The sequence below is a fragment of the Trichechus manatus genome, unplaced genomic scaffold, assembly GCF_000243295.1.
Source record: "Trichechus manatus latirostris isolate Lorelei unplaced genomic scaffold, TriManLat1.0 scaffold00136, whole genome shotgun sequence".
Lineage (NCBI taxonomy): Eukaryota > Metazoa > Chordata > Mammalia > Sirenia > Trichechidae > Trichechus > Trichechus manatus.
The window spans coordinates 7535271-7557202 of record NW_004444072.1 but is presented as its reverse complement, the minus strand read 5'-3'; the positions used below and the strand labels follow the sequence as shown (position 1 = coordinate 7557202).

Here is a 21932-nt window from a genome sequence, read left to right as displayed (position 1 = left end):
ATGACGTTATATTTGTTTGAAGCAAAACCTGCCAGAAGAAACAATCACATTGAGTCTGAGACTAAACAGAGCACATGTCAACTCTGCAGGGAGTGTTCCTGGGGTAATTGAAATCAGTATTTTTTTGTTTTGTGTGCTTTTATTGAGTTTGTAAGACGGTTCACCAAAGCAATGGAAACCAGAACTCACAGTTCCTAAACTTTGGGATCTAATGGATACAGTGAATTTTGGGATGTGCTAAGTGTCGGCCCCTTAAGATGGCATAAGTGTGAAAAAAAAAAGAAAGAAGATATAGCATAAGTGTGGTCTTCACTGTTCTGATGCATTTTAATTAATTTGGTGATAGTGGCATAGTCTGTATTTATTTGTACATGTTATCCAATGTCAACTCCAAGGGGATTTCCTAGGAATTTTGTGGCATGGCTACTATAAAAGGAAATTTTTCCTCTTTCAGTATCTTTGACTGAAATTTGAAAACAGTCATAATGAAACATTGAATTAAAACATTCACAATCAAGTGAGTGCTCTAGGAGTTACTATCATTACGTTCAACGGAATTAATAATGAAGGATATAAATCTAATTTCTACTTTGCTTCCCTGGACTCTGTAGACAAAATGAAAGAGAACACTGAGCCAATAACAAGTTAATTCAAATAGAAAATCTGAGACCTTTGGACTAATGCACGGTATCTGGTAGACTCAATACGTGCATAATCTCTGAATAGTAGATTATAAATCCCAGTGGAGGGAAGAAATATGTGAAATTGCTTCTTATAAAACCCATTGCCTTACCAGTGAGTGTCTCTTGATTTGATTTGCTTTGGCAAAGTTTAATTGAAACCAGCATTTTCAGTTTATAGAAATGTTTTCTTTACTGCCTTTCATAGAAAAAAAAAATGGCTATCTCTGAAGAAAATGTAGATATAAGAGCTGAGACTCTAGAAACAATGTCTGGTGACAGATGCTAACTCTACCACTTATTATATGTGTAACTTCGAGCAATTATCTTAACCTCTCTATTGCACCATTTCCTTAAAGGACCAAAGGAGATATACCACATAAAAGTGCCCAGCTTGGTGCCAATTGTATGTATGTTGTTGTTGGGTGCTGTTGAGTTGTTTTTGATTCATAGCTACCCCACGAGACAAAGTAGGGCTGCTCCCATAGGGTTTTTGTGGCTGTGGCCTTTACAGGAGCTAAGGTCCATGTCTTTCTCTCTTGGGGTTGCTGGGTGGATTCAAACTGCCAACCTTTTGGTTAGCAGCTGAGTGCTTTACCGTTATGTCACCAGAGTTCCTGCCCAGTGTATAGGAGCAGATATATAATTGCTTTCATGCCTGTAGAAGAGAGGGGAATTGTTTTCAAGACAGAATAAGTTAACACCTAAAAATGAAATTCAAGTTTAAGAAACATATGTAGAGAAAAAAAATTGAATAAAAACATCATATAAAAAGACTAGGACTTTTTATGTTTAGGCCATTTGCTTATTTTTTAAAGAAAAAAAAATCAACAATAGAAGCTTAATTGGACTGAAAATCTGTGAAAAAACTGTTCCTCACCTTTTAGTAATGCATTTCAATAAACTCTCTGATTGTTTAGCACCCTTTACTTTTTTGTCTTCAAGAAAGTTGCTGTTTTTTTAAAAGGGGTGGAATTGTTAACTTAGGCACAATAGAAGCAAGTACAGCATCTCAGCAAGCTGTGATTCAAATTCATTCATTTGTCCATCCATCTATCCCTAAAAAAGAAAGGCAAATCACTAAATAGATACAACCCATCGCTGTCGAGTCAATTCCGACTCATAGCGACCCTATTGGACAGAGGAGAACTGCCCCATAGGGTTTCCAAGGAGCACCTGGTGGATTCGAACTGCTGACCTTTTGGTTAACAGCCCAGCTCTTAACCACTGTGCCCCCAGGGCTCCAAATACAATGAATCCCCTAATACATAGAGGAGAGGGAAGAATAAAAGAGATATTTTCTTCAAGTCACCATGGGTGACTTTGCTGATATTTTAAATACTAGAAGCATAGCTTCTGGCATTACAACAACATGCAAGTCACCACAGTATGACAAACTGACAGATGGATCACCACAGGTAACTAGTTATAAAAAATAAGTTGCTGTTGAGTATATTCTGACTCATGATGACTTCATGTGCTTCGGACTGAACTGCTCTTCATAAAGTTTTCAATGGCTGTGATCTTTTGGAAATAGATTGCCAGGATTTTCTTCCAAGACATCTCTGTGTTGATTCAAACTAGCTATAGAGGCTGCTATGTACAGTACAAAATCCTAGAAGCATGATCCCAGCAGTGTCTAGCTTAAGACAGTGGCCACGACTGACTGTGACATAGCACTCCTCCTTGATCCTAAAAGGAGAATGGCTGAGGAGAAAGCAAGAGTTTCTTTCCCACCAGCAATGCATTCTGAAACAGACAGCATCAGGCACCTTATTTGTAGATTATGAGTCACCTGAGCCTGCTGGTTTTGCGTTGGAGCTGTGCTGACCAATGGAAACTTCAGCGATGATGGGACTATTCTTTATCTGTGATGTATATAATATGGCGGCCACTAGGCATGTGTGGCTACTGGGCATTTAAAGTGTGGCTAATGTGACTGAGAAACTGAATTTTTAATTTTACTTAATTTTTAAATTTAAAAATAGCACATGTAGCTAGTAACCGCCATATTGGACAGCCTAGCACTAGATTAGCTTTGTTTGATAGCACTGACTGCTGATTTGAGAGTATTTTTCAAGGCAAACCTCCTGATTTCTTGTGAGGCAGGTGCCTGTCTTCACTTATGTACTGTCTGAGACCTGGAGGGAGATTTGGGGTTAAGTATTTAAAACTCCTTACCTGGCACTCCTAACAGAATCTTCACAAGTGTTCCCCAGACACCACAAATCAGTCATGAAAATTAGTTAAATAAATGAGAGATTCCATTTTTCTTTCAGTGAAGACTTGGTTCAGGGTCGTAGCAGCATTTTAATTGTGGTGATTACATTCAGTGACAGTGACAGAGAAAGAAAATTAGCCACCCCTTCTTTCCTAGCTTCCTTCCAAAATGAGTTTTGAGATGATTTTTTCTGGAATATTCAATATCACAAATTATAATGAATAAAGAATTTGGACAAAGGGAAAACCTGGGTTACTCACATGTGTTTTCTTTCATGAGTAAGATCGAGTCACCGACCATTGACTTGGAAAACGGTTTTGAATCATTGTTTCCCGTGTGGCACCCCATTTTCCCTGATTCATACTCCCATTCTCACCTCATTCTTCTCTGTGGTCAGGAGCAGGGTGTGTGAGACACCAGTCACTGTCTGGCGTGGCTTTGTGCTGTCAACGTGCTCTTTTGGGTAAGATCCTGATTTTGACATTTAAGTTTATCTGTCAAAGACAGATCATTGTACACCAATAAGGACCTTTGTTAAGCCATAAATAAATAAAAAGAAAGAAAAAAACAGTTGTCATGGTGTTGATTCCCACCCATGGCAACCCTTTTTGTGTCAGAGTAGCACTGTGCTCCGTAGAGTTTTCAATGGCTGATTCTTCGGAAGTAGATTGCCAGGCCTTTCTTCCCAGGCTCTGCTGGGTGGTTATTTCAGTATATAAGCAATATAAAAACTAATGAGCTATTTTACATATTTTTGTACTAGGTCTTCAAAAACTGTATTTTACACTTAAAAGCACATCTCAATTCAGAGTAGCCACATTTCAAATGTGCAATGGCTACTGTATTGGGCAGTTGCAACTCACATGGCAAGCCCATGTGTGTCCTAGTAGAACTGTGCTCCATAGGACTTTCAGTGGCTGATTCTTTGGAAGTAGATTGCCTGGCCTTTCTTCCAAGGCTCCTCTGGTGGACACAAACTTCCAACCTTTCATTTAGCAGCCAAGCTCATTAACCGTTTGTACCATCCAGGGACTCCGAAGACCTTCATCCTGAGGTAGAAAGTCCTGGATCCACTTTCTAAAACCTAGTAGATGAATCAGCAATCCCAAACAGAGGGAAAAAATCAGAGCAATAAAAACAAAATTATGACATAGTCACGTTTCATTCAAATTTTATCTCAGAAAAAGTTCCTAGTTTTATCGTTCTGTTGGTAGCAACATTTACAAAAAGATAGGGACTGAATAGAAGTTTGGATCACTGAGGTTTAAGGAAACATAATAAACATAATTTTCTTAGCCAAGGAGTCAAAAATAATCTCAACAACAAAACTGCCCATTGTAATCCCCAAACAGCAACCTTGATTTGTTTTGGGAGGCAGCTACAGAAGAGGATACAACAAATGTGTATTTATTTTTCTGATTTGGCAAGTAGATGCAAAAGAATGTAAACTCCAGGGCTTTTGAAACACATTTGATGTGATATCTGTGTCTTTCTGCTTCTTCTTCAAATATAAGATAGTGTCAGCATGTTCCCACAGTAGATAAATATCAGGGATAAGTACTGAATATTCCTTTATATCATTGCCTTTACAAAGAATGTGTCTACTCTTTTTTTTTTTTTTTTAAATGAGAATAAACACCTCTCACAGGATTGATAGTTTTAATGCCTTATGGTCTGGCTGTAAGTGAGCAGGCTTGCCTAATGTGACAGAACTGGCTCTGTATTCTTTTCCATTGTTGTTGTTTTAGGTAAAAAGCTCTTTGAATCAGTGCATTGAAAATTGTGAAATTCACATCAAATGCCATTTATGACCTATATAATTTTAGGTAACATAGTTAGCTTCTTACAGCCTTGGCTTTTGATTTGTAAATTGCGTATCATAACAGATATCTGGCAGAATTGTTTTGAGTTTTAAAGGTATTAAGAGGCTAGCAGGCCTAGTCCCTGCCATTTACTCTGTAGATTTATACAATTTAACCATTTTCTCTACTCTTAGTCCCACCCTGGCCTGCCAGTTCTACTAACTTTACAGCACTCCGCGGCCAGTGTTGTGTGTCAATTCAAGTTTTCCATCTAGGGTCTAAATCCATCCTTTTGTTCTCCTTCCAATTAGTAGTATTAGCTCGAGTTTTTTATGCCCACTATCACATTGACTTCGACTTCCTGTAGTATGTCACTTCCTTCCATGGTCATGGTGAATTCTAATTGAAATTATCTGTAAATGGATGTGAGTAGTTTCCCATGAGTATCAAATTAGTTGCTTATCAAAAGTAGGTACATCGGGTCCAAAATTCTACAAAATTCTCAGATATTTTCCCGCTAGGTATGACTATTCTGAGCAAGTCAGTAGTTTAGTCGTGACTCATCAGTGAAATATACATGCATACACACATATTCAATATATAAGTACTGATATATTAACATATATAAATATTATTAAATTGATGGTGAAGAAAAAAGATACAGTAGAAAGTCTTGCTCCCATCAGGAAAATCACAAATTTCTTCAGCTTCCTGTAAACACAAAATTTAAAAAAATATTCTTTTTAACGATTCACAGTTCCAAGGCATATGCTGGCATGAATATTTAACAGCAACAACCCCTGATCGTTTTGAACTTCAGTTTTGTCATTGGGGAAATGAAAGATTAAGTCGTAGGTTAAGCTGTCAAACAGGATGTCTGTGACGGTTTGATGAACTCTAGCTGGATCAAGTGCAGAAGTTCAAGGTGAAAAGTGTTGTATTATGGCAACAACATCACCCTTCTCTCCAGGAATATTTCAAAGTACTGATTTACAAAGTTACCTTGTATTGTGAATGTCCTCCTCCTGCAGGGGTCAAAATAAATAGAAGAATGGGAGGGCACTGTGTCCATTTAAAATTATTTTGATTGACTGCTTTTAGAGAGCCTGGATTTGGAACTGGCCTGAACAGCTGCCTTGGAAGCTACTTATGGTCATTTAAGGGAAGGTGCCTCACTTAGTGAGTGCAATTGGCCAGGCACTGGGCTAGGCATTTTGTATACATTATGTCTAATACAACTAGTTCCTAACTGAGAACCACTGGGTTAGAACTCCTATGTATCCATATATATTATTTAAAACAAACACTTCCAAATTTACATTTTAATTTTCTTTTCAAAAAGGCAAACTTCTGAAGTGAATGTATCTTAGCTTCTCAGACAGTCTCTACTAACAAATACTTAGGGGTAGGTTACTATAGTATTTTTTTTTTTCAAATTCACAAATTAGTGTTTTTAGTGACTACACAGCTGCCTTGTGAATAGACCAAAGTAATGTTTAATACGTTTGCTCTATTGTTCATTATTTCCAACTTCAGTTTTAAATATAAACCAATAGCAATGAAGACCAAAAAAGCAGGAGAAGAGTTTGGTGAGCTTTAACGATTACTTACCTAATCTTATTTACTGTATTATCCTATTCCTTACTCAATTTCTTAGAACTATTTTGTACTCAGTGAATGTTTTCGAATTTGTTGACTTGAATGAAATATAGGAAATTTGTTATAGAGAGATACTAATTGCTCTAAAATCAGAATAACCGAAGTTGTTAAAACTGTGTGCAAATTAAAATTGCATAGGCTATGAAATACGTAGTGTTAGATACAGGCAGTCTATGCTGAGAAATTTAGGAGACAGCTACCTGGCCAACCGACTGAAAGAAACCCATATTTGAGCCCATTCTAAAGAAAGGGGATCTAAAAGGATGCAGAAATTATCGAACAATATCCTCAATATCACACGATGTGAAATTTTGCTAAAGATGATTAAAAAATGATTGCAGCAGTACATAGGCAGGGAACTGCCAGAAATTCAAGCCTGATTCAAAAGAGGATGTGGAACAAGGGATATCATTGATAATATCAGATAGATCTTGGCTGAAAGCAGAGAATACCAGAAAGACGTTTACCTGTGTTTTATTGATTATGCAAAGGCGTTCAGTTGTGTGGATCATAACAAATTAGGGATAACATTGCGAAGAATCGAATTCCAGAACACTTAATTGTGCTTATATGGAACCTGTATATAGACTAAGAGGCAGTCGTTGAAACAGTAAGGAAGATACTGCATGGTTTAAAATCAGGAAAGGTGTGCGTCACAGTTGTATCCTTTAACCATACTTATTCAGTTTGTTTGCTAAACCAATAATTCGAGAAGCTGGACTATATGGAGAAGAATGCTGCTTAAGGGTTGGTAGAAGGCTCATTAACAACCTGAGATATGCAGATGACACAACCTTATTTGCTAAAGTGAAGAGGACTTGAAGCAGTTACTGATGGAGATCAAAGACCACGGCCTTCAGTATGGTTTACACCTCAACATAAAGAAAACAAAAATCTTCATATAACCGAATGCTGTTCTTGTCCTGTCCTATTAGCGGATGGAAATAAGACGGAGGTCACACCACCAGTTGCAAGGGAAACAAAGTGGCAATTTAGTGTCTGCACAGACAAGGAGCAACATAGGGCCTAGCAGCCGAAACACCACTCGCTCCCCGCAAAGGAGCAAGGAGCTTTTATGTCCTTGAGTCCCCAGGGGGTAGGGATTGGCGCCTGAAATCTGAAACCCAGATCCCGCCCATGCCCATATTTGGAGATCCGGGTGCTGAGTCATGCGGCAAAGGAAGTGACCTCTGACTTTGCAAATGGGCTTCGCACTGTGGTGTGCTAGAAAACATCTTCCTCTCTGGCGGTGCTCAGTCAGATCGGGGTCAGGTGGAGGATACAGCTCTTCAGGTCTTGCCAAGATCCTGGTTTGTGCATATGCGGGATTCCGCGTCAAATTCAGAGGGCAGTTAGAAACCCCGGCTTGGCGGGCTGCGAGCGGGAGGGGGTGGGGTGGGCAACCACTGCGGAGCAGAGTAGCCTTGGTGGAGGCTTCACTCACGGCTGAACCAATAAACATCATGATAAATGGAGAAAATATTGAAGTTGTCAAGGATTTCATTTTACTTGGATCTACAGTCAACGCCCTTGGAAGCAGCAGTCAACAAATGGCGTATTGCACTGGACAAATCTGCTGCAAAATACTTCTTTTAAAGTGTTGAAAAGCAAAGATGTCACTTTGAGGACTAAGGTGCGCCTGACCCAAGCCTGGTATTTTCAGTCTCCTCATATGCATGCAAAAGCTGGACAATGAATAAGGAAGATTGAAGAAGAATTGATGCCTTTGAGTTACGGTGTTGGCAAGGAATATTGAATATACTATTGAGTGGCAGAAGAATGAACAATTCTGTCTTGGAAAAAGTATGGCTAGAGTGCTCCTTGGAAGCGAGGATGGTGAAACTTAGCCTCGTGTACTTCGGACATGTTATCAGGAGGGACCAGTCCCTGAAGAAGGACATCTTGTTTGGTAAGGTAGAGGGTCAGCGAAAAAGAGGAAGACCCTCGACGTGGTCGATTGACACAGTGGCTGCAACAGTGGGCTCAGACGTAGCAACGATTGTGAGGATGGCGCAGGACCTGGCAGTGTTTCACTCGATTGTACACAGGGTCACTGTGAGTCGTAACTGACTCAGTGGGAACTAACCACAACAGATACAGGCATAGTTTCAGAATCAAAAGACACAAGTTTATCTTTTTTTAAGCCTTACCCCATGGAGACTTTTCATTGCTTTCCTCAAATTACGGATATTAGTATTTCTCAAAGTGGGGCACTTCAATGAATGAAGCAGCACTGTTGGTAAACAATAATGAAAAAAAAAACTTAACTTATAGAAATATTTATAAATTCACTATATACTTTGGTGTTTATTATTAAGGTGTTTTATGATAACTAAAATGATCATATATCACAAATGCAATAGTTTGTAAAATAGTGAAGGAACAAAATAGCTATTATTTCAAAGAACATTTTAATCTACTTTGCAGAATAAACTATATTTACAAGTAGTATTCTTGCTGCTGGGTATACACAGTTTGGTACAAGTGAAATATTTCAGGTTTTAACCAGATTTTAAAAGCAGAAATGTTAGTCACAGATAAGTTTTAAGAGGTAGCCTCAATTTTGTGTATTAAAATGTCCGTGCTGTAAATTTGCAGGCAAGCATCTATGGTATTTTTAGAATAAAGCAATTGAGTATTTCACTCAGACTCATTTAGTATCCTCATAATCATAAGTTATACCTGGTGTCACAGGTCCAGTTCCTATAGAAGCAGACTCCAAGGCTTTATTTGGGACAGCCCTTGGGGACATCACCTATGAGGAGTGAGGGTTGCAGGATTTGGCAGAGGGAGAAGTTGTACTGGGATTCGGTCACAACGGAGGCCTTTGCCTATTCTAGATCCTGTGAGGAGCTTTAGAGCTGAAATAGCGCTTCAGTGTTGTGCTTTGAGGCAAGTGGAAAAGCTGTTAAGACCCTTGATTAATCAGTCATTTGGTGGAGCCACCAACTTCTCCACTGGAGAGGGACCGTGACTTTTGATGAGGCAGATCTCTTTTGCCCAGGGCAATTTGCGACTAGGGTCTCAGATTAGAGCCATCAGCCACCAGCTTTCTCAGAAGCTGGGGAAATGAGTGTCTCAGCTGTAAAGGGGTTTCAGGGAAGCACACCACAGCATCCACTACATCTGTATTTGCCAGCAAGAGGCCAAAGAATATGTAGTCACGTGTCCTCTGATTTTCGCTGATTTTCTAGGCTTTCTCTCTTCAAGCAAGTAGGAAGGCATGCATGCAAATATTTTCCCGAATTTCCTAAAATCTTCCACTTCTTCTCTTTTTTATACTCTGATGGACAGCTTGGTTATAATTTTGAGAGAGGGCTTTGAACTGTATATATAAATGTAAATGAAATACATATCCTGGAAGAAGAGAGGGGTGAAAAAAGAGTGCAGCTAACTCCACCTAATGTGCAAATCAACATATTTTTATTGTGTCTCTCAGTGTGCTGCGTAAAAAATGAGCTTGAGCTTAACCTCTTTGGATCTCTTGAACCAGAAAAAATAATGAAATCCATTCCTATAAATTGCAATCTTATGACTATAAGCCTTGAAGTCTTCTGTGGAAGCAACATAAAGAGCTAAAAAGTTTATCAGCTTACTTTTTCTCTCCATGAGTTCATTTTAGCCTTTACCTAATTTCGGCAATGTCAGGATTAAGGTAATGGATATATATGAATACCCTTTACAAAGCATGACTGGAGTCGTAGATGAAAATATTTTAAAATTATTTATTGAAGCTTTCTATTATTTGTGGACATGTCAAACCACACCACTGATGTCAGCAAAAATTTATTTTACTTCTGTGTTTTCCAGACAAGCACTAGCCAAAAAGTTATTCTGGTGCTTTAACTCGTCATCAAAAGAGAAACTTTTAGCAATACTAAACTCCTGAGAGGTCTGAAGTCTTATGGATGCCCTTACCAAGGAAGTTGACACACCCACACTCAATCCACTACCCAAAACTCATTGCCGTGGAGTCAATTCCGACCCATAGCCACCCTATTGGACAGAGTAGAACTGCCCTGTAGAATTCCCAAGGCTGTAAATCTTTACAGAAGCAGCCTGCCACATCTTTCTCTCGAGGAGCGACTGGTGGGTTCGAACTGCTGACCTTTGGGTTAGCAGCCGAGCACTTTAACCGCTGCGCACCACCGGGGCTCCTTAATCCACTACTAGGTGAACAATAAATAAGTTTATGGCGTGTTCTGGTGAATGTAGATTTGTTATATGTTGCTTTTATCTCTGTTTTAACATCTCTCTATTTCCTCCCTGGTACTACTATTTTTTTTTTTAATTGTTTTGCTGACTCAGATATCAATTGTTGGCCTTGCTGTTGTTGAGTATATCAAAATGGAGGAAAAAGCAGTGGGAAAAGATAAGTGTTTTTGCTAATTTGGCTCCAGCTGATTTTAGACCTGGAAGCAGGAGAGCTGATGGCTCTTGTCTGTGGTTAATTAAACCCTGTGCCGATGGTTTCTGTTAAAGGTCTTAAGTCACCCACCTTGTTAGCAGGTCCTCTGGTCCAATGGGGTTGGATTTACCACTGGGGAATCATTTGCAGGATTTTTACCTTGTGTTCAGGTAACTGTTTGAAGGCAGGACGATGGCCTGATGTTTGCATTTGGCCAGAGCGTTGGTTATGAGATGTGTAAAGGGAATTTGTATGGAGCCTCCCTCTACTTGGCTTTAAAAACAAGATGACATCAAGTAAGTGCCATTGACATAAACTTCTCTTCTCCCTTCCACCTCCTAGAATCCTCCAGTGAGAAAATAAAACTCTCACTGCATTTTGTTTTCCTAATGCTTCCTGGATTCTCATCAACAGGTTTAACAGGCTGCTGCTTGCCCTACAGATTAGAAGAATGCTGGCATATTTTAACAGTTTCCTAGGATTCAAACAGCCTTTAATTAACAGCAAATTGATGTTTTGGAATGTTACCAAATTATGGGAGACTTTGAACGCTAAAGCTGGGCTTTCGTCCTTCCGGCTTTTGAGTGCTGTGGAGTCCTATAATGGGGTGAAGGTGTGTGCTTCCTTACAAAATAGCTGGCTGTGTATTAGTGTGCAAACGGAGTGTCTTTGTTGCCATAATAGTCCCACTGCCTGCTCGTTGGTGGCCTTCTAAATTCTGCCTGCCCATACCTGGCAAGGAGGCAGGTAGTTGCTCGGTGCTCAAAGCTGTAGGGCTGCTGAACAGCCCAGGGATTTACTGTTTGTTGCACTGGGTTTGCTGGCTTTTAATCCTCCATTTGCCTGGGCAGTAAGGTACGGCTGCCTGTGTTTGCAGTTAAATTTCTTTTCTGTGCCAGGTTCATGTCATCTTGCTGCCAGAGTTCTGGATGTGGTGGAAAAGCGCAGTTCTGTAAAATAATCATCCAGACTGAGTGCATTTTCTGAGCAGAAGTTGGGTTTTAAAGAGGGAGAGGTGTGCAGTTGAGGGGTTTTCCCTTTGAATCCAGGAATCTTGGTTGCAGCAGATTTGTAGCTGACCCAATCCAGAGGGCATTAGGGAACAAAGAGAAGGGAAGGCTAGATGGAGGAGTGACTACCTGTTTGAAATGTTAACTGTTACTGACATAACTAGATAGTTAGAATCTAAAGAAGAGGGCGCCATTCAACTAGCTCCCTCTGCATAATGGCAAATCTGCTCATTTAGCCAGTTCCCAGTTGAGATCAATAAACTCCATGTCTTGTTTTTCCTGTGACCCATAAAGCTGGCCTTTCTTGCTCAAGAGGGACCTTGGCATTTTTTTCCACACATGGTGTCCCTGACTGCTCTCTGCTTTTCTCTCCGCAGGTGGTACATGCCAGAGCCCTGCTCTCCCAGCCCTGGTCCGTCCACCAGCCCCTCCTTTGCAACCATCGCTGGATATTAAACCATTTCTTCCTTTTCCTCTTGACACTGCGGCCGCAGTCAACCTCTTTCCCAATTTTAATGCGGTAAGTACCATGGCCGAGTTTGCGTCTGCCAGGAACACTGGAAAACCTTGAAGGCCAGGGATGATTCGGTCACTACCGTCCATCCTGCTATGTCATTTATGCTACAACTTGTCTGAAATCCATGCTGAAGTTAGCTGTCTGCCTGTTACGTCAAGTCCTCGAGCCAAGCTCTTGTTCAAGGGAAAAGTAAAAATGATTTGATCTGATTGGTTTGTTCGTGACTTGATGTCTCCCCTTTAGTGTCTTCTGGGTAGATCTACAATTCTATTATTTTGTTGGAATTCTTCCAAATTGAAATTTAATGAATTAGCTGGAGAGAGCATTGGAATTCAAGGAGATGTCTAAAAATATAAATGTGTTTTTTCTGTCTTGGCTATATACTTTAATTTTCAAATTTGTTGCTTCTTTTCTAATTTAATATAGAGGACCCTGATAATCATAATAGTTACACATTTCATGGATAAAATACTTTTTTATCTTTCTTAGCACTAAAGACATCAGGCTTCTGGTAGCAAGAGTTGTAATATATGTGTGTGTGTATATATATATATATATATATATATATATTTTTTTTTTTTTTTTTCCTGCCCAATCACAATTGCTCAAGTTAAGCCTTTCTCAAATTATTTCTCTCAGTTTTGGGGGGCTTTGTCAATAGTCTTATCAGCATAAGTTCAATTTCTCTCTTGCCTCTATTTTCACTCTTAAACATGTCTTCTGAAGTTGGCAGATTCATCATTTTCATTGTCTTGCTTATCTAGTGCTGCTATAACAGAAATACCACAAATGGGTAGCTTTAACAAACAGAAATTTGTTTTGTCACAGTTTAGGAGGCTAGAAGTCAGAATTCAGGGCACCGGCTCTAACAGAAGTCTTTCTCTCTCTGTGGGCTCTGGAGGCAGGTCCTTGTCTGTTTGAGCTTCTGCTCCTGGGTGATCTTCAGGTGACTTGGCATTCTCTCTTCCCCCATCTCTCTTGCTTGTTTAATCGCGTTTACATCTCAAAAGGTGCACCCTATACTAACCTTGCCTCATTCACATAATAAAGACAACCCATTCCTAAATGGGATTATAACCACAGGCATAGAGGCTAGGATTTACAACACATATTTTGGAGGGGACACAATTCAATCCATAACACTTACCATCATCTTTATTTTTGTACAAGCTGTGAGAGTACTGTTAGGATGGAAATTGAAATAAGGGTTGAAAAGGTTAGAAACAAGTAAGTGACATTGTTTTATAATGTCATCTGATTCTGCATTCAGTAGTTTTTATAAAGCAGATCTGAGCTTGTCAGTGATAGGACCTGTCAACACAACCAAAGCAAAGTGTATTAAGATGGGAGGCCACTAAATCCCCTTAATAATCCAGCATCCTTCTTGCACGATCTTGCCCCTATGATGGATTTTGTATTTTAATTCTGCCCAGAATTTAATTATTTTTATTCAAGAGATAGAAGTCTTATTTTCTTTGATAGTACTTTGTCACAGGGAATTTGAATCGACTCAGTGGCAACTAAAAACAACAATGAGATGGGACAGTTAAGTGCTGTTGTTAGCTGCTGTGAGTCAGAGTCGACTCATGACAACTTTATGTACAACAGAAAGAAACGTTGTCCAGTCCTGCATCATCCTCACAATCACCAGCATGTTCAAGTCCATCATTGAGGCTGTTGTGCTAATCCATCTCACCGAGGGTCTCCTTCACCCTTGGTAACCTTTTCCTTCACCAAACATGGTATCTTCCTCTAGCTATTTATCCCTTCTGATGGTGTGTCCAGAGCAAGCAGGTCAGAGAGTGTTCTGTTGTGATCCATAGGGTTTTCATTGGCTCATTTTTGGAAGTAGATCACCAAGGCTTTCCTTCTTAGTCTTAGTGTGGAAGCTTCACTGAAACCTGTCCACCATGATTAACCCTGCTGATATGTAAAATACTGGTGACATAGCTTCCAGCATCATAGCAACATCCAAGCCACCACAGTACAACGAACTGACAGACCGGTAATGGAGTTAGGGGCTACTTCTCAATAAAAAACAAGGGAAAATTAAAATGATCTCTTTTCTTTTTTAGGGGGTAAGAAGTTTTCCATAGGAATCTTATTTTGAAATTGATGGAACATAAATAAAGCAAGAGAAAGACTACATGTCCAAAGTATAGGTTTCTAATTCTGAGTGTTTTAATAACAGTAAGGAAAAAAAATTGCTCAGCATCAAATTCCCTTATTGTTCAATGACTACACTAAAGTCTCCTGGGTTCCTTTTCTTTGAGCTCCTTGACTGTCTTTCTGTTAAGTGGCTTCTTGGCATAGCCTTGCTTCCCAGACGCCTGGGAGACGATCGATCCATCAAGGAACATTACCTGGCCTCTGACACCACGTGGCATCCTGTCACTCAGATGCCGTATTGGCTTTACAGCAGTTTAGGTAAAATTCTTGGACGGTTGTAAAAGGCTGGGTTTAAAACTTGGTTTGTTCTTTGGGAAACATTAAAATCAAAATCATTAATTTGATTGATAGTGAGTATTGCTTGTCATTAAACAAAAAATAAGTGATATGTTGAGCTATATGACACTGAGCAAATCTCTAACCTCTCTGCTCCTGTTCTTCTTCTTCAAAATAGATTGGACCTAATGATCTCTTCCTTTGGGGTTATACCATTAAAATATTTTAGCTTTTTTTTTTTTTTGGTGCACAAAAGTAGCAGTGCATGGTGGTCAAGTGGACTCTGTAGCTAGACTGCCTAGGTTCAAATCCCAGCCCTGCCACTAATGATCGATATGACCTAGGGTAAGTCTCTTAACTGCCATATACCTCAGTATCTTCGTCTGTACAATGGGACTAATAATATAACCCACTTCATAGGTGTGGAGCCCTGGTGGCGCAGTGGTTAAGAGCTACAACTGCTAACCAAAAGGTCTGTAGTTCAAATCCACCAGCTGCTCCTTGGAAACCCTATGGGGCAGTTCTACTCTGTTCTGTGGGGTTGCTATGAGTCAGAATTGACTCAACAGCAGTGGGTTTGATTTTTGGTTTGGTTTCACAGGTGTATGATAGTAATTCTATGGGTTAATATGGAAATCATTCAGAAGACGTTTTCTAAGGGATAGATTTTATATATCCATAAATAGCCAGTGAACCTTTCTTGTTTTGAATGTGGCGGCTCATTGACTAACTGGTTGCAAAATTTGACTTAATTCTTTTTCCTGTTTGATGGGTTTTGACTTGTGCTGGCATGTGTTCCAGTTAAACCAAGAAGCCCCTTACTGCTCTAAAACAAACAAAAATTAAACCCATTGCCGTTGATACCCACTCATTGTGACCCTATAGGACAGAGTGGAATTGCCCCATAGGGTTTCCAAGGCTGTAACCTTTATGGAAACAGACTGCCACATCTTCCTCTTTAGGAGTGGCTGGTGGGTTCGAACCAATGACCTTTCAGTTAGCAGCTGAACACTTAACCACTGCACCACCAGGGCTCCTCCTTATTGCTATCAAAAAAGCCAAAATCCAAACCCATTGCCATTGAGTTGATTCCTACTCATAGCGACGCTATAGGACAGAGTGGATCTGCCCATGGGGTTTCCAAGGAGTGGCTGGTGGATTCGAACTGCTGGCCTTTTGGTTAGCAGCTGAGCTCTTAACCACTGTGCCACCAGGGCTTATTGCTATGCCCACTGTTTATTCCCTCTCTATTTCTGTACAGTGCTAGTCAAGCTGCAGCCAACTAAGGGATAAGCTACTCCTTGCTTCCAACTGAAAATAATCATTGTAAAGCCCATATCCAGGTGGCTTGGGACTCAAATAAGGGGATAGAGCATCTTCCTAAGTAACAGCCTGAGTTCTTGTTTTTTGTAGCAGGTGTGAATCTCAATCCACAAACTCGTGGGTGTATGAAATGTAATTTTCTGTGACTATAACTTGATTTAATGTCTGGTTCAAGAACTTATTCCCCCAGACTGAAGGAAAATGCAGTTTCATTTGGTTTCAGAGTATGCTAAGGTTCTGGAATATAACAGGTTATCCAGCTGTTGGTAGAAGACTTCCTGTGGTCATCAAGTTATTTATCCACATAGACGTTCATGAGCTGGTCAGTACTCCAGTTAGCATGACTTTGTACACCTCCAGCTTTCTGCTTTTTCTGCTTCATGCTTGGGATGCACAAACCTTGCAAGGCAGTCGGTCGTTCCTCCTGCCTAGATGCACCATGCAGCTCTTTCCTCTTTGCCAAGAAAGTGATGATCCGCTCTGCCACCCCAACAGCCTTCACCCATCTGAAGTTTTTCAAAAAAAAGTCCATGAAGCTCAGAGACTGTTAGATTCCTCTCCTGAGAATAGGAATGTGGAATCATCTAGGTATTTGGGGCAAGGGGAGGTAGAATGGTAAAGGAAAAGAAGCATAATTAGGAGGGAAAGAAAATGGGTTTGTGATGAAAATAGAAACTATTCTAGGCATTCAAACAAGAAGGGACTTAATATAAGGACTTAAATCCAAAATCAAACCCATTGCTATCGAGTCGATTCCTACTCATAGTGACCCTATTGGACAGAGTAGAACTGCCCGTATGGTTTCCAAGGATATAAATCTTTATGGAAGCAGACTGCCACGTCTTTCTCCCTCAGAGCAGCTGGTGGGTTCAAGCTGCTGACTTTTCAGTTAGCAGGTGAGCACTGTAACCACTGTGCCACCAGGGCTCATAATATAAGGACTTGGGTGTTTACAAAACCTTTGGAAGTACAGGGCAAACAAAGGTCAGAGAAAGCTGTTTCTAGCTCTTAGTTTTTCTGCTTGCTTCTATAGAGTCGGGAAGTTGCAGAAACACAGGACACCCAGTAATCCCAATTGCTTTCATCCAAATCCCATTAAGTGCTTCTCTTTAAAGGAATTTAAGCCTACACACTGCTGGCAGGGATCCTTGGGCTTCCAGTGCCTGTGATATAATGGAGAACATAGAAGGAAGACAGTGCTGAGTTGTCCCACCAAGGATTGCAAGGGCTGTGTGGAATCACAAAGACCTGGACATCTCTGTAACCATGGGCAAGAGGCTAAACCCATTTCCTGTTCTATAAAATGAGAATAACTAAAAACCTGTTAGGTTTATTATCAAAAGTATGGCTGGGTTTTAAAATCCTGGAGATTAAGGCTGAGAATATGCTTGGGCAAGACCCCGGAATGTTGTTTAAAGTGGAAGCTACAGTTTTCTCCCAGGATCTCATGATTTCCTTCTTATTTTTTATCCTCTAATGTCTTGTCTTCATACTATTATCAATAGTTATGACAATAAAGATTGTTTAGAATATTGAAAAGGTGCCACTTTTGGAGAATGTGCTTACGGGGAGTGACTGAGACCCTGATTCCGTCTCCCCTCCCCATGGCTGTATTTCCTCTTGGCATTAGGATTAAATGAGCAAACTAACATAATACACCTGCATATGACAGATACTTCATGGATATTGAGTCCTTTTCCCTCCCAGAAGATGTGCAAGGAAGAGCAAGGAGGTCAGATAGAGGGCAAAGAGGCAGAAGAAGGGCAAATAAAAGACAGCAGCTTTGGCTAATAGTTCTTTAATATTATTGTTGTTGCTAGCTGCCGTTGAGTTGACTCTGACTCATAGTGAATTTATGTATAACAGAACAAAACTTTGCTCAGTCTTGCACCATCTTCATGATCTTAGCAAAAGTAAATTAGCATAGAAATTCTGACTCTGAGCTGTTCCTGTGTAAAATCTGATTTTTTTTTTTAATAGAAATGGACGGAGAAAGACAGAGAGATTAAATCTTAGTGCCTGACTCTGCTCTCATTCTTCCTGTTTCTTGAAAGCACAAACTTTCATGAAAACTTGACTATAGTGTTAGTTTGGGTTCCACTCAGTTCAGAAGTTTTATCAGTTGGGGGGTGAGGGAAGTGGAGTTTCTATCATTTGCAGTAACGCGTCTTCGTATGTTAGGGTGCATACGAATCACCTGGTGATCATGTTAAAATGTCAGTCCAAATTCAGCAGTTCTAGGGTGGGGGCCTGAGAATCTTCACTTCTAGCAGTTGCCCAGGTGATGCCATGCTGCTGGTCCATGGACCACATTTTGAGTCCGAAGACTTTTGAACATTAGAGGTGGGAGGAGGGAAAGCCAGGGAAAAGCTTAAATACACTGGATAGTTTTTACACTCCTGGGGAGAGTATTTTTCATTCATTCAACAAATATTTATTGAGGACCTAGTGTGAGGATCAGCAGTGAAACTAATAGACTGAGTCTTTGCTATTGTGGAACTTTCTGGTGTTTGTGTGGTGGGATGTTGGCGAGATGGACAGAAATTTGAAGTATTGGGAGCTTCAGCTGTGCCTCAAGCATGATCTTTCTGTAGTTGTGTTTTAGTTCCCAGGAATATATACTATGAGTCTCACTTGTAGGCTGACATTGTTCAGGACCTTGATTACAGCTTTCACTTACTGAATGCTTCCAATATGCCAGGTTGGTGCTCAGCACTTTATGTGCATTATCACTTGCATCTCAACTAGTTAAAGGCTAACCTTTTCCTATGGATTACTATTATTTTTAACTTTTAGACATGTCACAATCCCAAGAGTGATGGCAAGAAAAATACATGAGTGAGTTTTTTGATCCATTTATTCATTGAATGATTTCTTCGTTCTACAAACTTTTGAGTTCCACCGACTAATTCTGCTTATTGAGAAACATGCCTACTGAAAGTAACTCCCTTCAAAACCATATGTTAAAGCATAGTAGTGATGAATATAATGGGGAGTATGATAAGGGAGAAGAGGTAATTCATCTCTTACTGTTTCAGTCACTGGATATTTATTAAGTACCAACTATGTGTCTGATATTATAGTAGACACTAGAAACAACAACAACAACAGTAATAAAAAGAAGGAAGATGAGGAAGAGAGGGAGGAGGAAGAGGGGTGGGAGGAATGGTCCTTGTAGCTATGGAGCTGACACAGTTGATTAGTCACTTCTTAAACACTCTCTTCTGTCAGCTACCGGTAAAGCATCTAGAAGATAAAATACTATATTAGATAGTAAGCTATATGAGAGGAGGGATTCTATCTATATAGTTTATTGCATTTGTTCAATAAATGGTTGAATTAAAAGGTTAAATCATTCTGTAGAGAACTCTATAATTAAACGCTTAAATTAAGTCCTTTGAAAGTGAGTACAGGTAGTCCCCGACTTAAGAAGGGGTTCTGTTCTGATGACTCTGCCATAAGTTCATTCTGATGTAAGTAAAATACCTCTTGTGGATTGGCCCTTGCCTCTTCTTTGTTAAAATTGTTGACTTTATGCCAGTTGCTCCTTTAACTGCTTCCAAAATCCTGTTCTTATCGTTAATAATTCTTGAAACTGTCGAATGACACAGTTCTTTCTCACGTGCTATTTCACCGACTTTGTTTCCATTATCATAGGCCTTAGTGATGTTCATCTTTATATCCATGTCTAGAGCCTTCCTCACCTTCTTTTTTGGATTAGAACTTGCAGTGGCATGACTTCTTTTGCTGGACATATGGTTGGGAATATAAGTAGTGCAGGTGTTACAGTCAGAGAAACTTGAATAACTCAGCTTCAGATTAACAACTGATGTTTCTGATGGTACAGAAATGCTGAATAAGATCACACTATAGATCTGATCTACAGTGAAATTGGCGTCAGTGTTGTAACAGTGAAGTCGGAGTCCTAATGGTTGTTGAGCGTGTGTGCAATCCAATTATCATATGTCGTTAGAGTTAAACATTTTTCAACTTCTGTCCTTTATGATTCCCGACACTGACACCAACTTCATTGTAGACCAGGCTGTAGCCAGCTATATGGCAGTGTTTTGAACAGGGAGGTCAAGGAAGGCTAAATGATGAAGGTGAAGTTTGATTTGGGATCTGAGAGTGACTCCATATTTACCTTGTTCATTAAAATAGCTGTAGTACAAGGCCTGGAACCTGTACATAGCAAAGACTCAACTCCTGTTTCTTGAATGAATGAGTGGTGGATAGATAGATGATAGACTGATAAATAGATACATAGATAGATAACCAGACAGGAAAAAAAAAAAAGAGTATGACAGATAATTAATACAAGAGAAATAGCAGTAGGAGTTGTACCGTAAGAAAAGTAATTGAAGAAAGTGTCTCAATTTTAAAATAATTCCAAGCATTCACTATTTTCATATACTAGATTACTTCTATCTAATGCATATTGTTAATTTAAGCAGTTTTAGTAAGTATGAAGTTATCTCCTTGATTTGCATTTGTAAGTTCATGTTGACTCGTGTTTTTTTTACTCTGGCTATTTGAAAGGACGGTAAGGTAAAAATTCCAGTGGTTGCCTATTGAGTGTACTGTAGTATCTGCTCTTTATAATACTCATCAACTATTTCACATTGTTAGTCAGGAAGTCAGATTAAGAAACAGAACAAATAGATTCCTTTTGATAGTAAAACTTTAACACATTATTAGATAACCACTTAAAGGAAAAAAAATACATAGAATATGTATTATGCAGGAAGGTCTGTCATGATAGTAAAATATTGGTGAGATACTTTAGAACTTTCGGAAGGACAACACTATATGTGCTTAACATATAGAGGTTATTCTAGAACTGTAGCTGAAGTGTGCATTTATAATAATGGGGAAGGATGACAAAACTATAGAACTCACCACATTAGAAAATCAATCAGTGTAATCTACCACATAAATAGAACGAAAGAAAAGAATCAGAAGATCATTTCTATCAACTCAAAAAGGCATTTGTTAAAGTCCAACACCCATGCCTGATAAAAATTCTCCATAAAATAAGAATAGATGGGAAATTCCTCAACATAATAAAGGACATCTAATACAAAACCAACATTGACCATCATTCTCAACAGAGAGAGGCTAAAAGCATTCCCCCTGAGAACGGGAACAAGACAAGGATGCCCTTTATCACCAATCCTATGTAACATTGTACAGGAAATCCTAGCTAGAGCGGTAAGGCAAGAAGAAGAAATAAAGGGCTTCCAAATTGGAAAGGAGGAAGTAATCCCTTTTCGTAGGTGATGTATCCTATACTAGAGAACCCCAAAGATTCCACAAGAAAACTACTGGAAGATTCAGCAGAGTAGCAGGATACAACTGCAGCATACAAAAATCAAATGGATTCTTACACGCAAAGAGAACTTCAAAAAGGAAACCAGGAAAATACCATTTATAATCACCCCTAAAAAAAAAAATACTTAGGAATAAATCTGACCAGGGACATAAAAGATATATACACAGAAAACTATAAAACACTTGCAAGAAACCAAAAGAGACCTACATAAATGGTAAAACATACCATGCTCATGGATAGGAAGACTCATTGTTGTGAAAATGTCAATTCTAGCCAAAGCCATTATACAGATATAATGCAGTCCCAAGCAAAAAACCAACAGCATTGTTTAAAGGGATAGAAAAACTGATCACCAACTTTATATGGAAAGGAAAGAGGCCCCAGATAAGCAAAGCAATACTGAAGAAAAATAACAGAGTAGGAGGCCTCAGACTACCTGATCTCAGAACCTACTATACAGACATGGTAGTCAAAACAGCCTGGCACAAGTACAATGGCAGACACATAGACCAATGGAACAGAATCGAGAACCCAG

At 39.5% G+C, this 21932-nt stretch overlaps 1 protein-coding gene across 1 annotated transcript in view; it reads left to right on the top strand.

Annotated features, from left to right (window-relative positions):
• Window positions 1-21932, top strand: part of ZNF385D (zinc finger protein 385D) — a 403342-nt gene that overhangs the window by 65405 nt on the left and 316005 nt on the right. The window contains exon 2 of the mRNA XM_004385288.2: window positions 12158-12300. Within this exon, the coding sequence (XP_004385345.1) occupies window positions 12158-12300 (143 nt within the window). The remainder of the gene's footprint in view (window positions 1-12157; window positions 12301-21932) is intronic.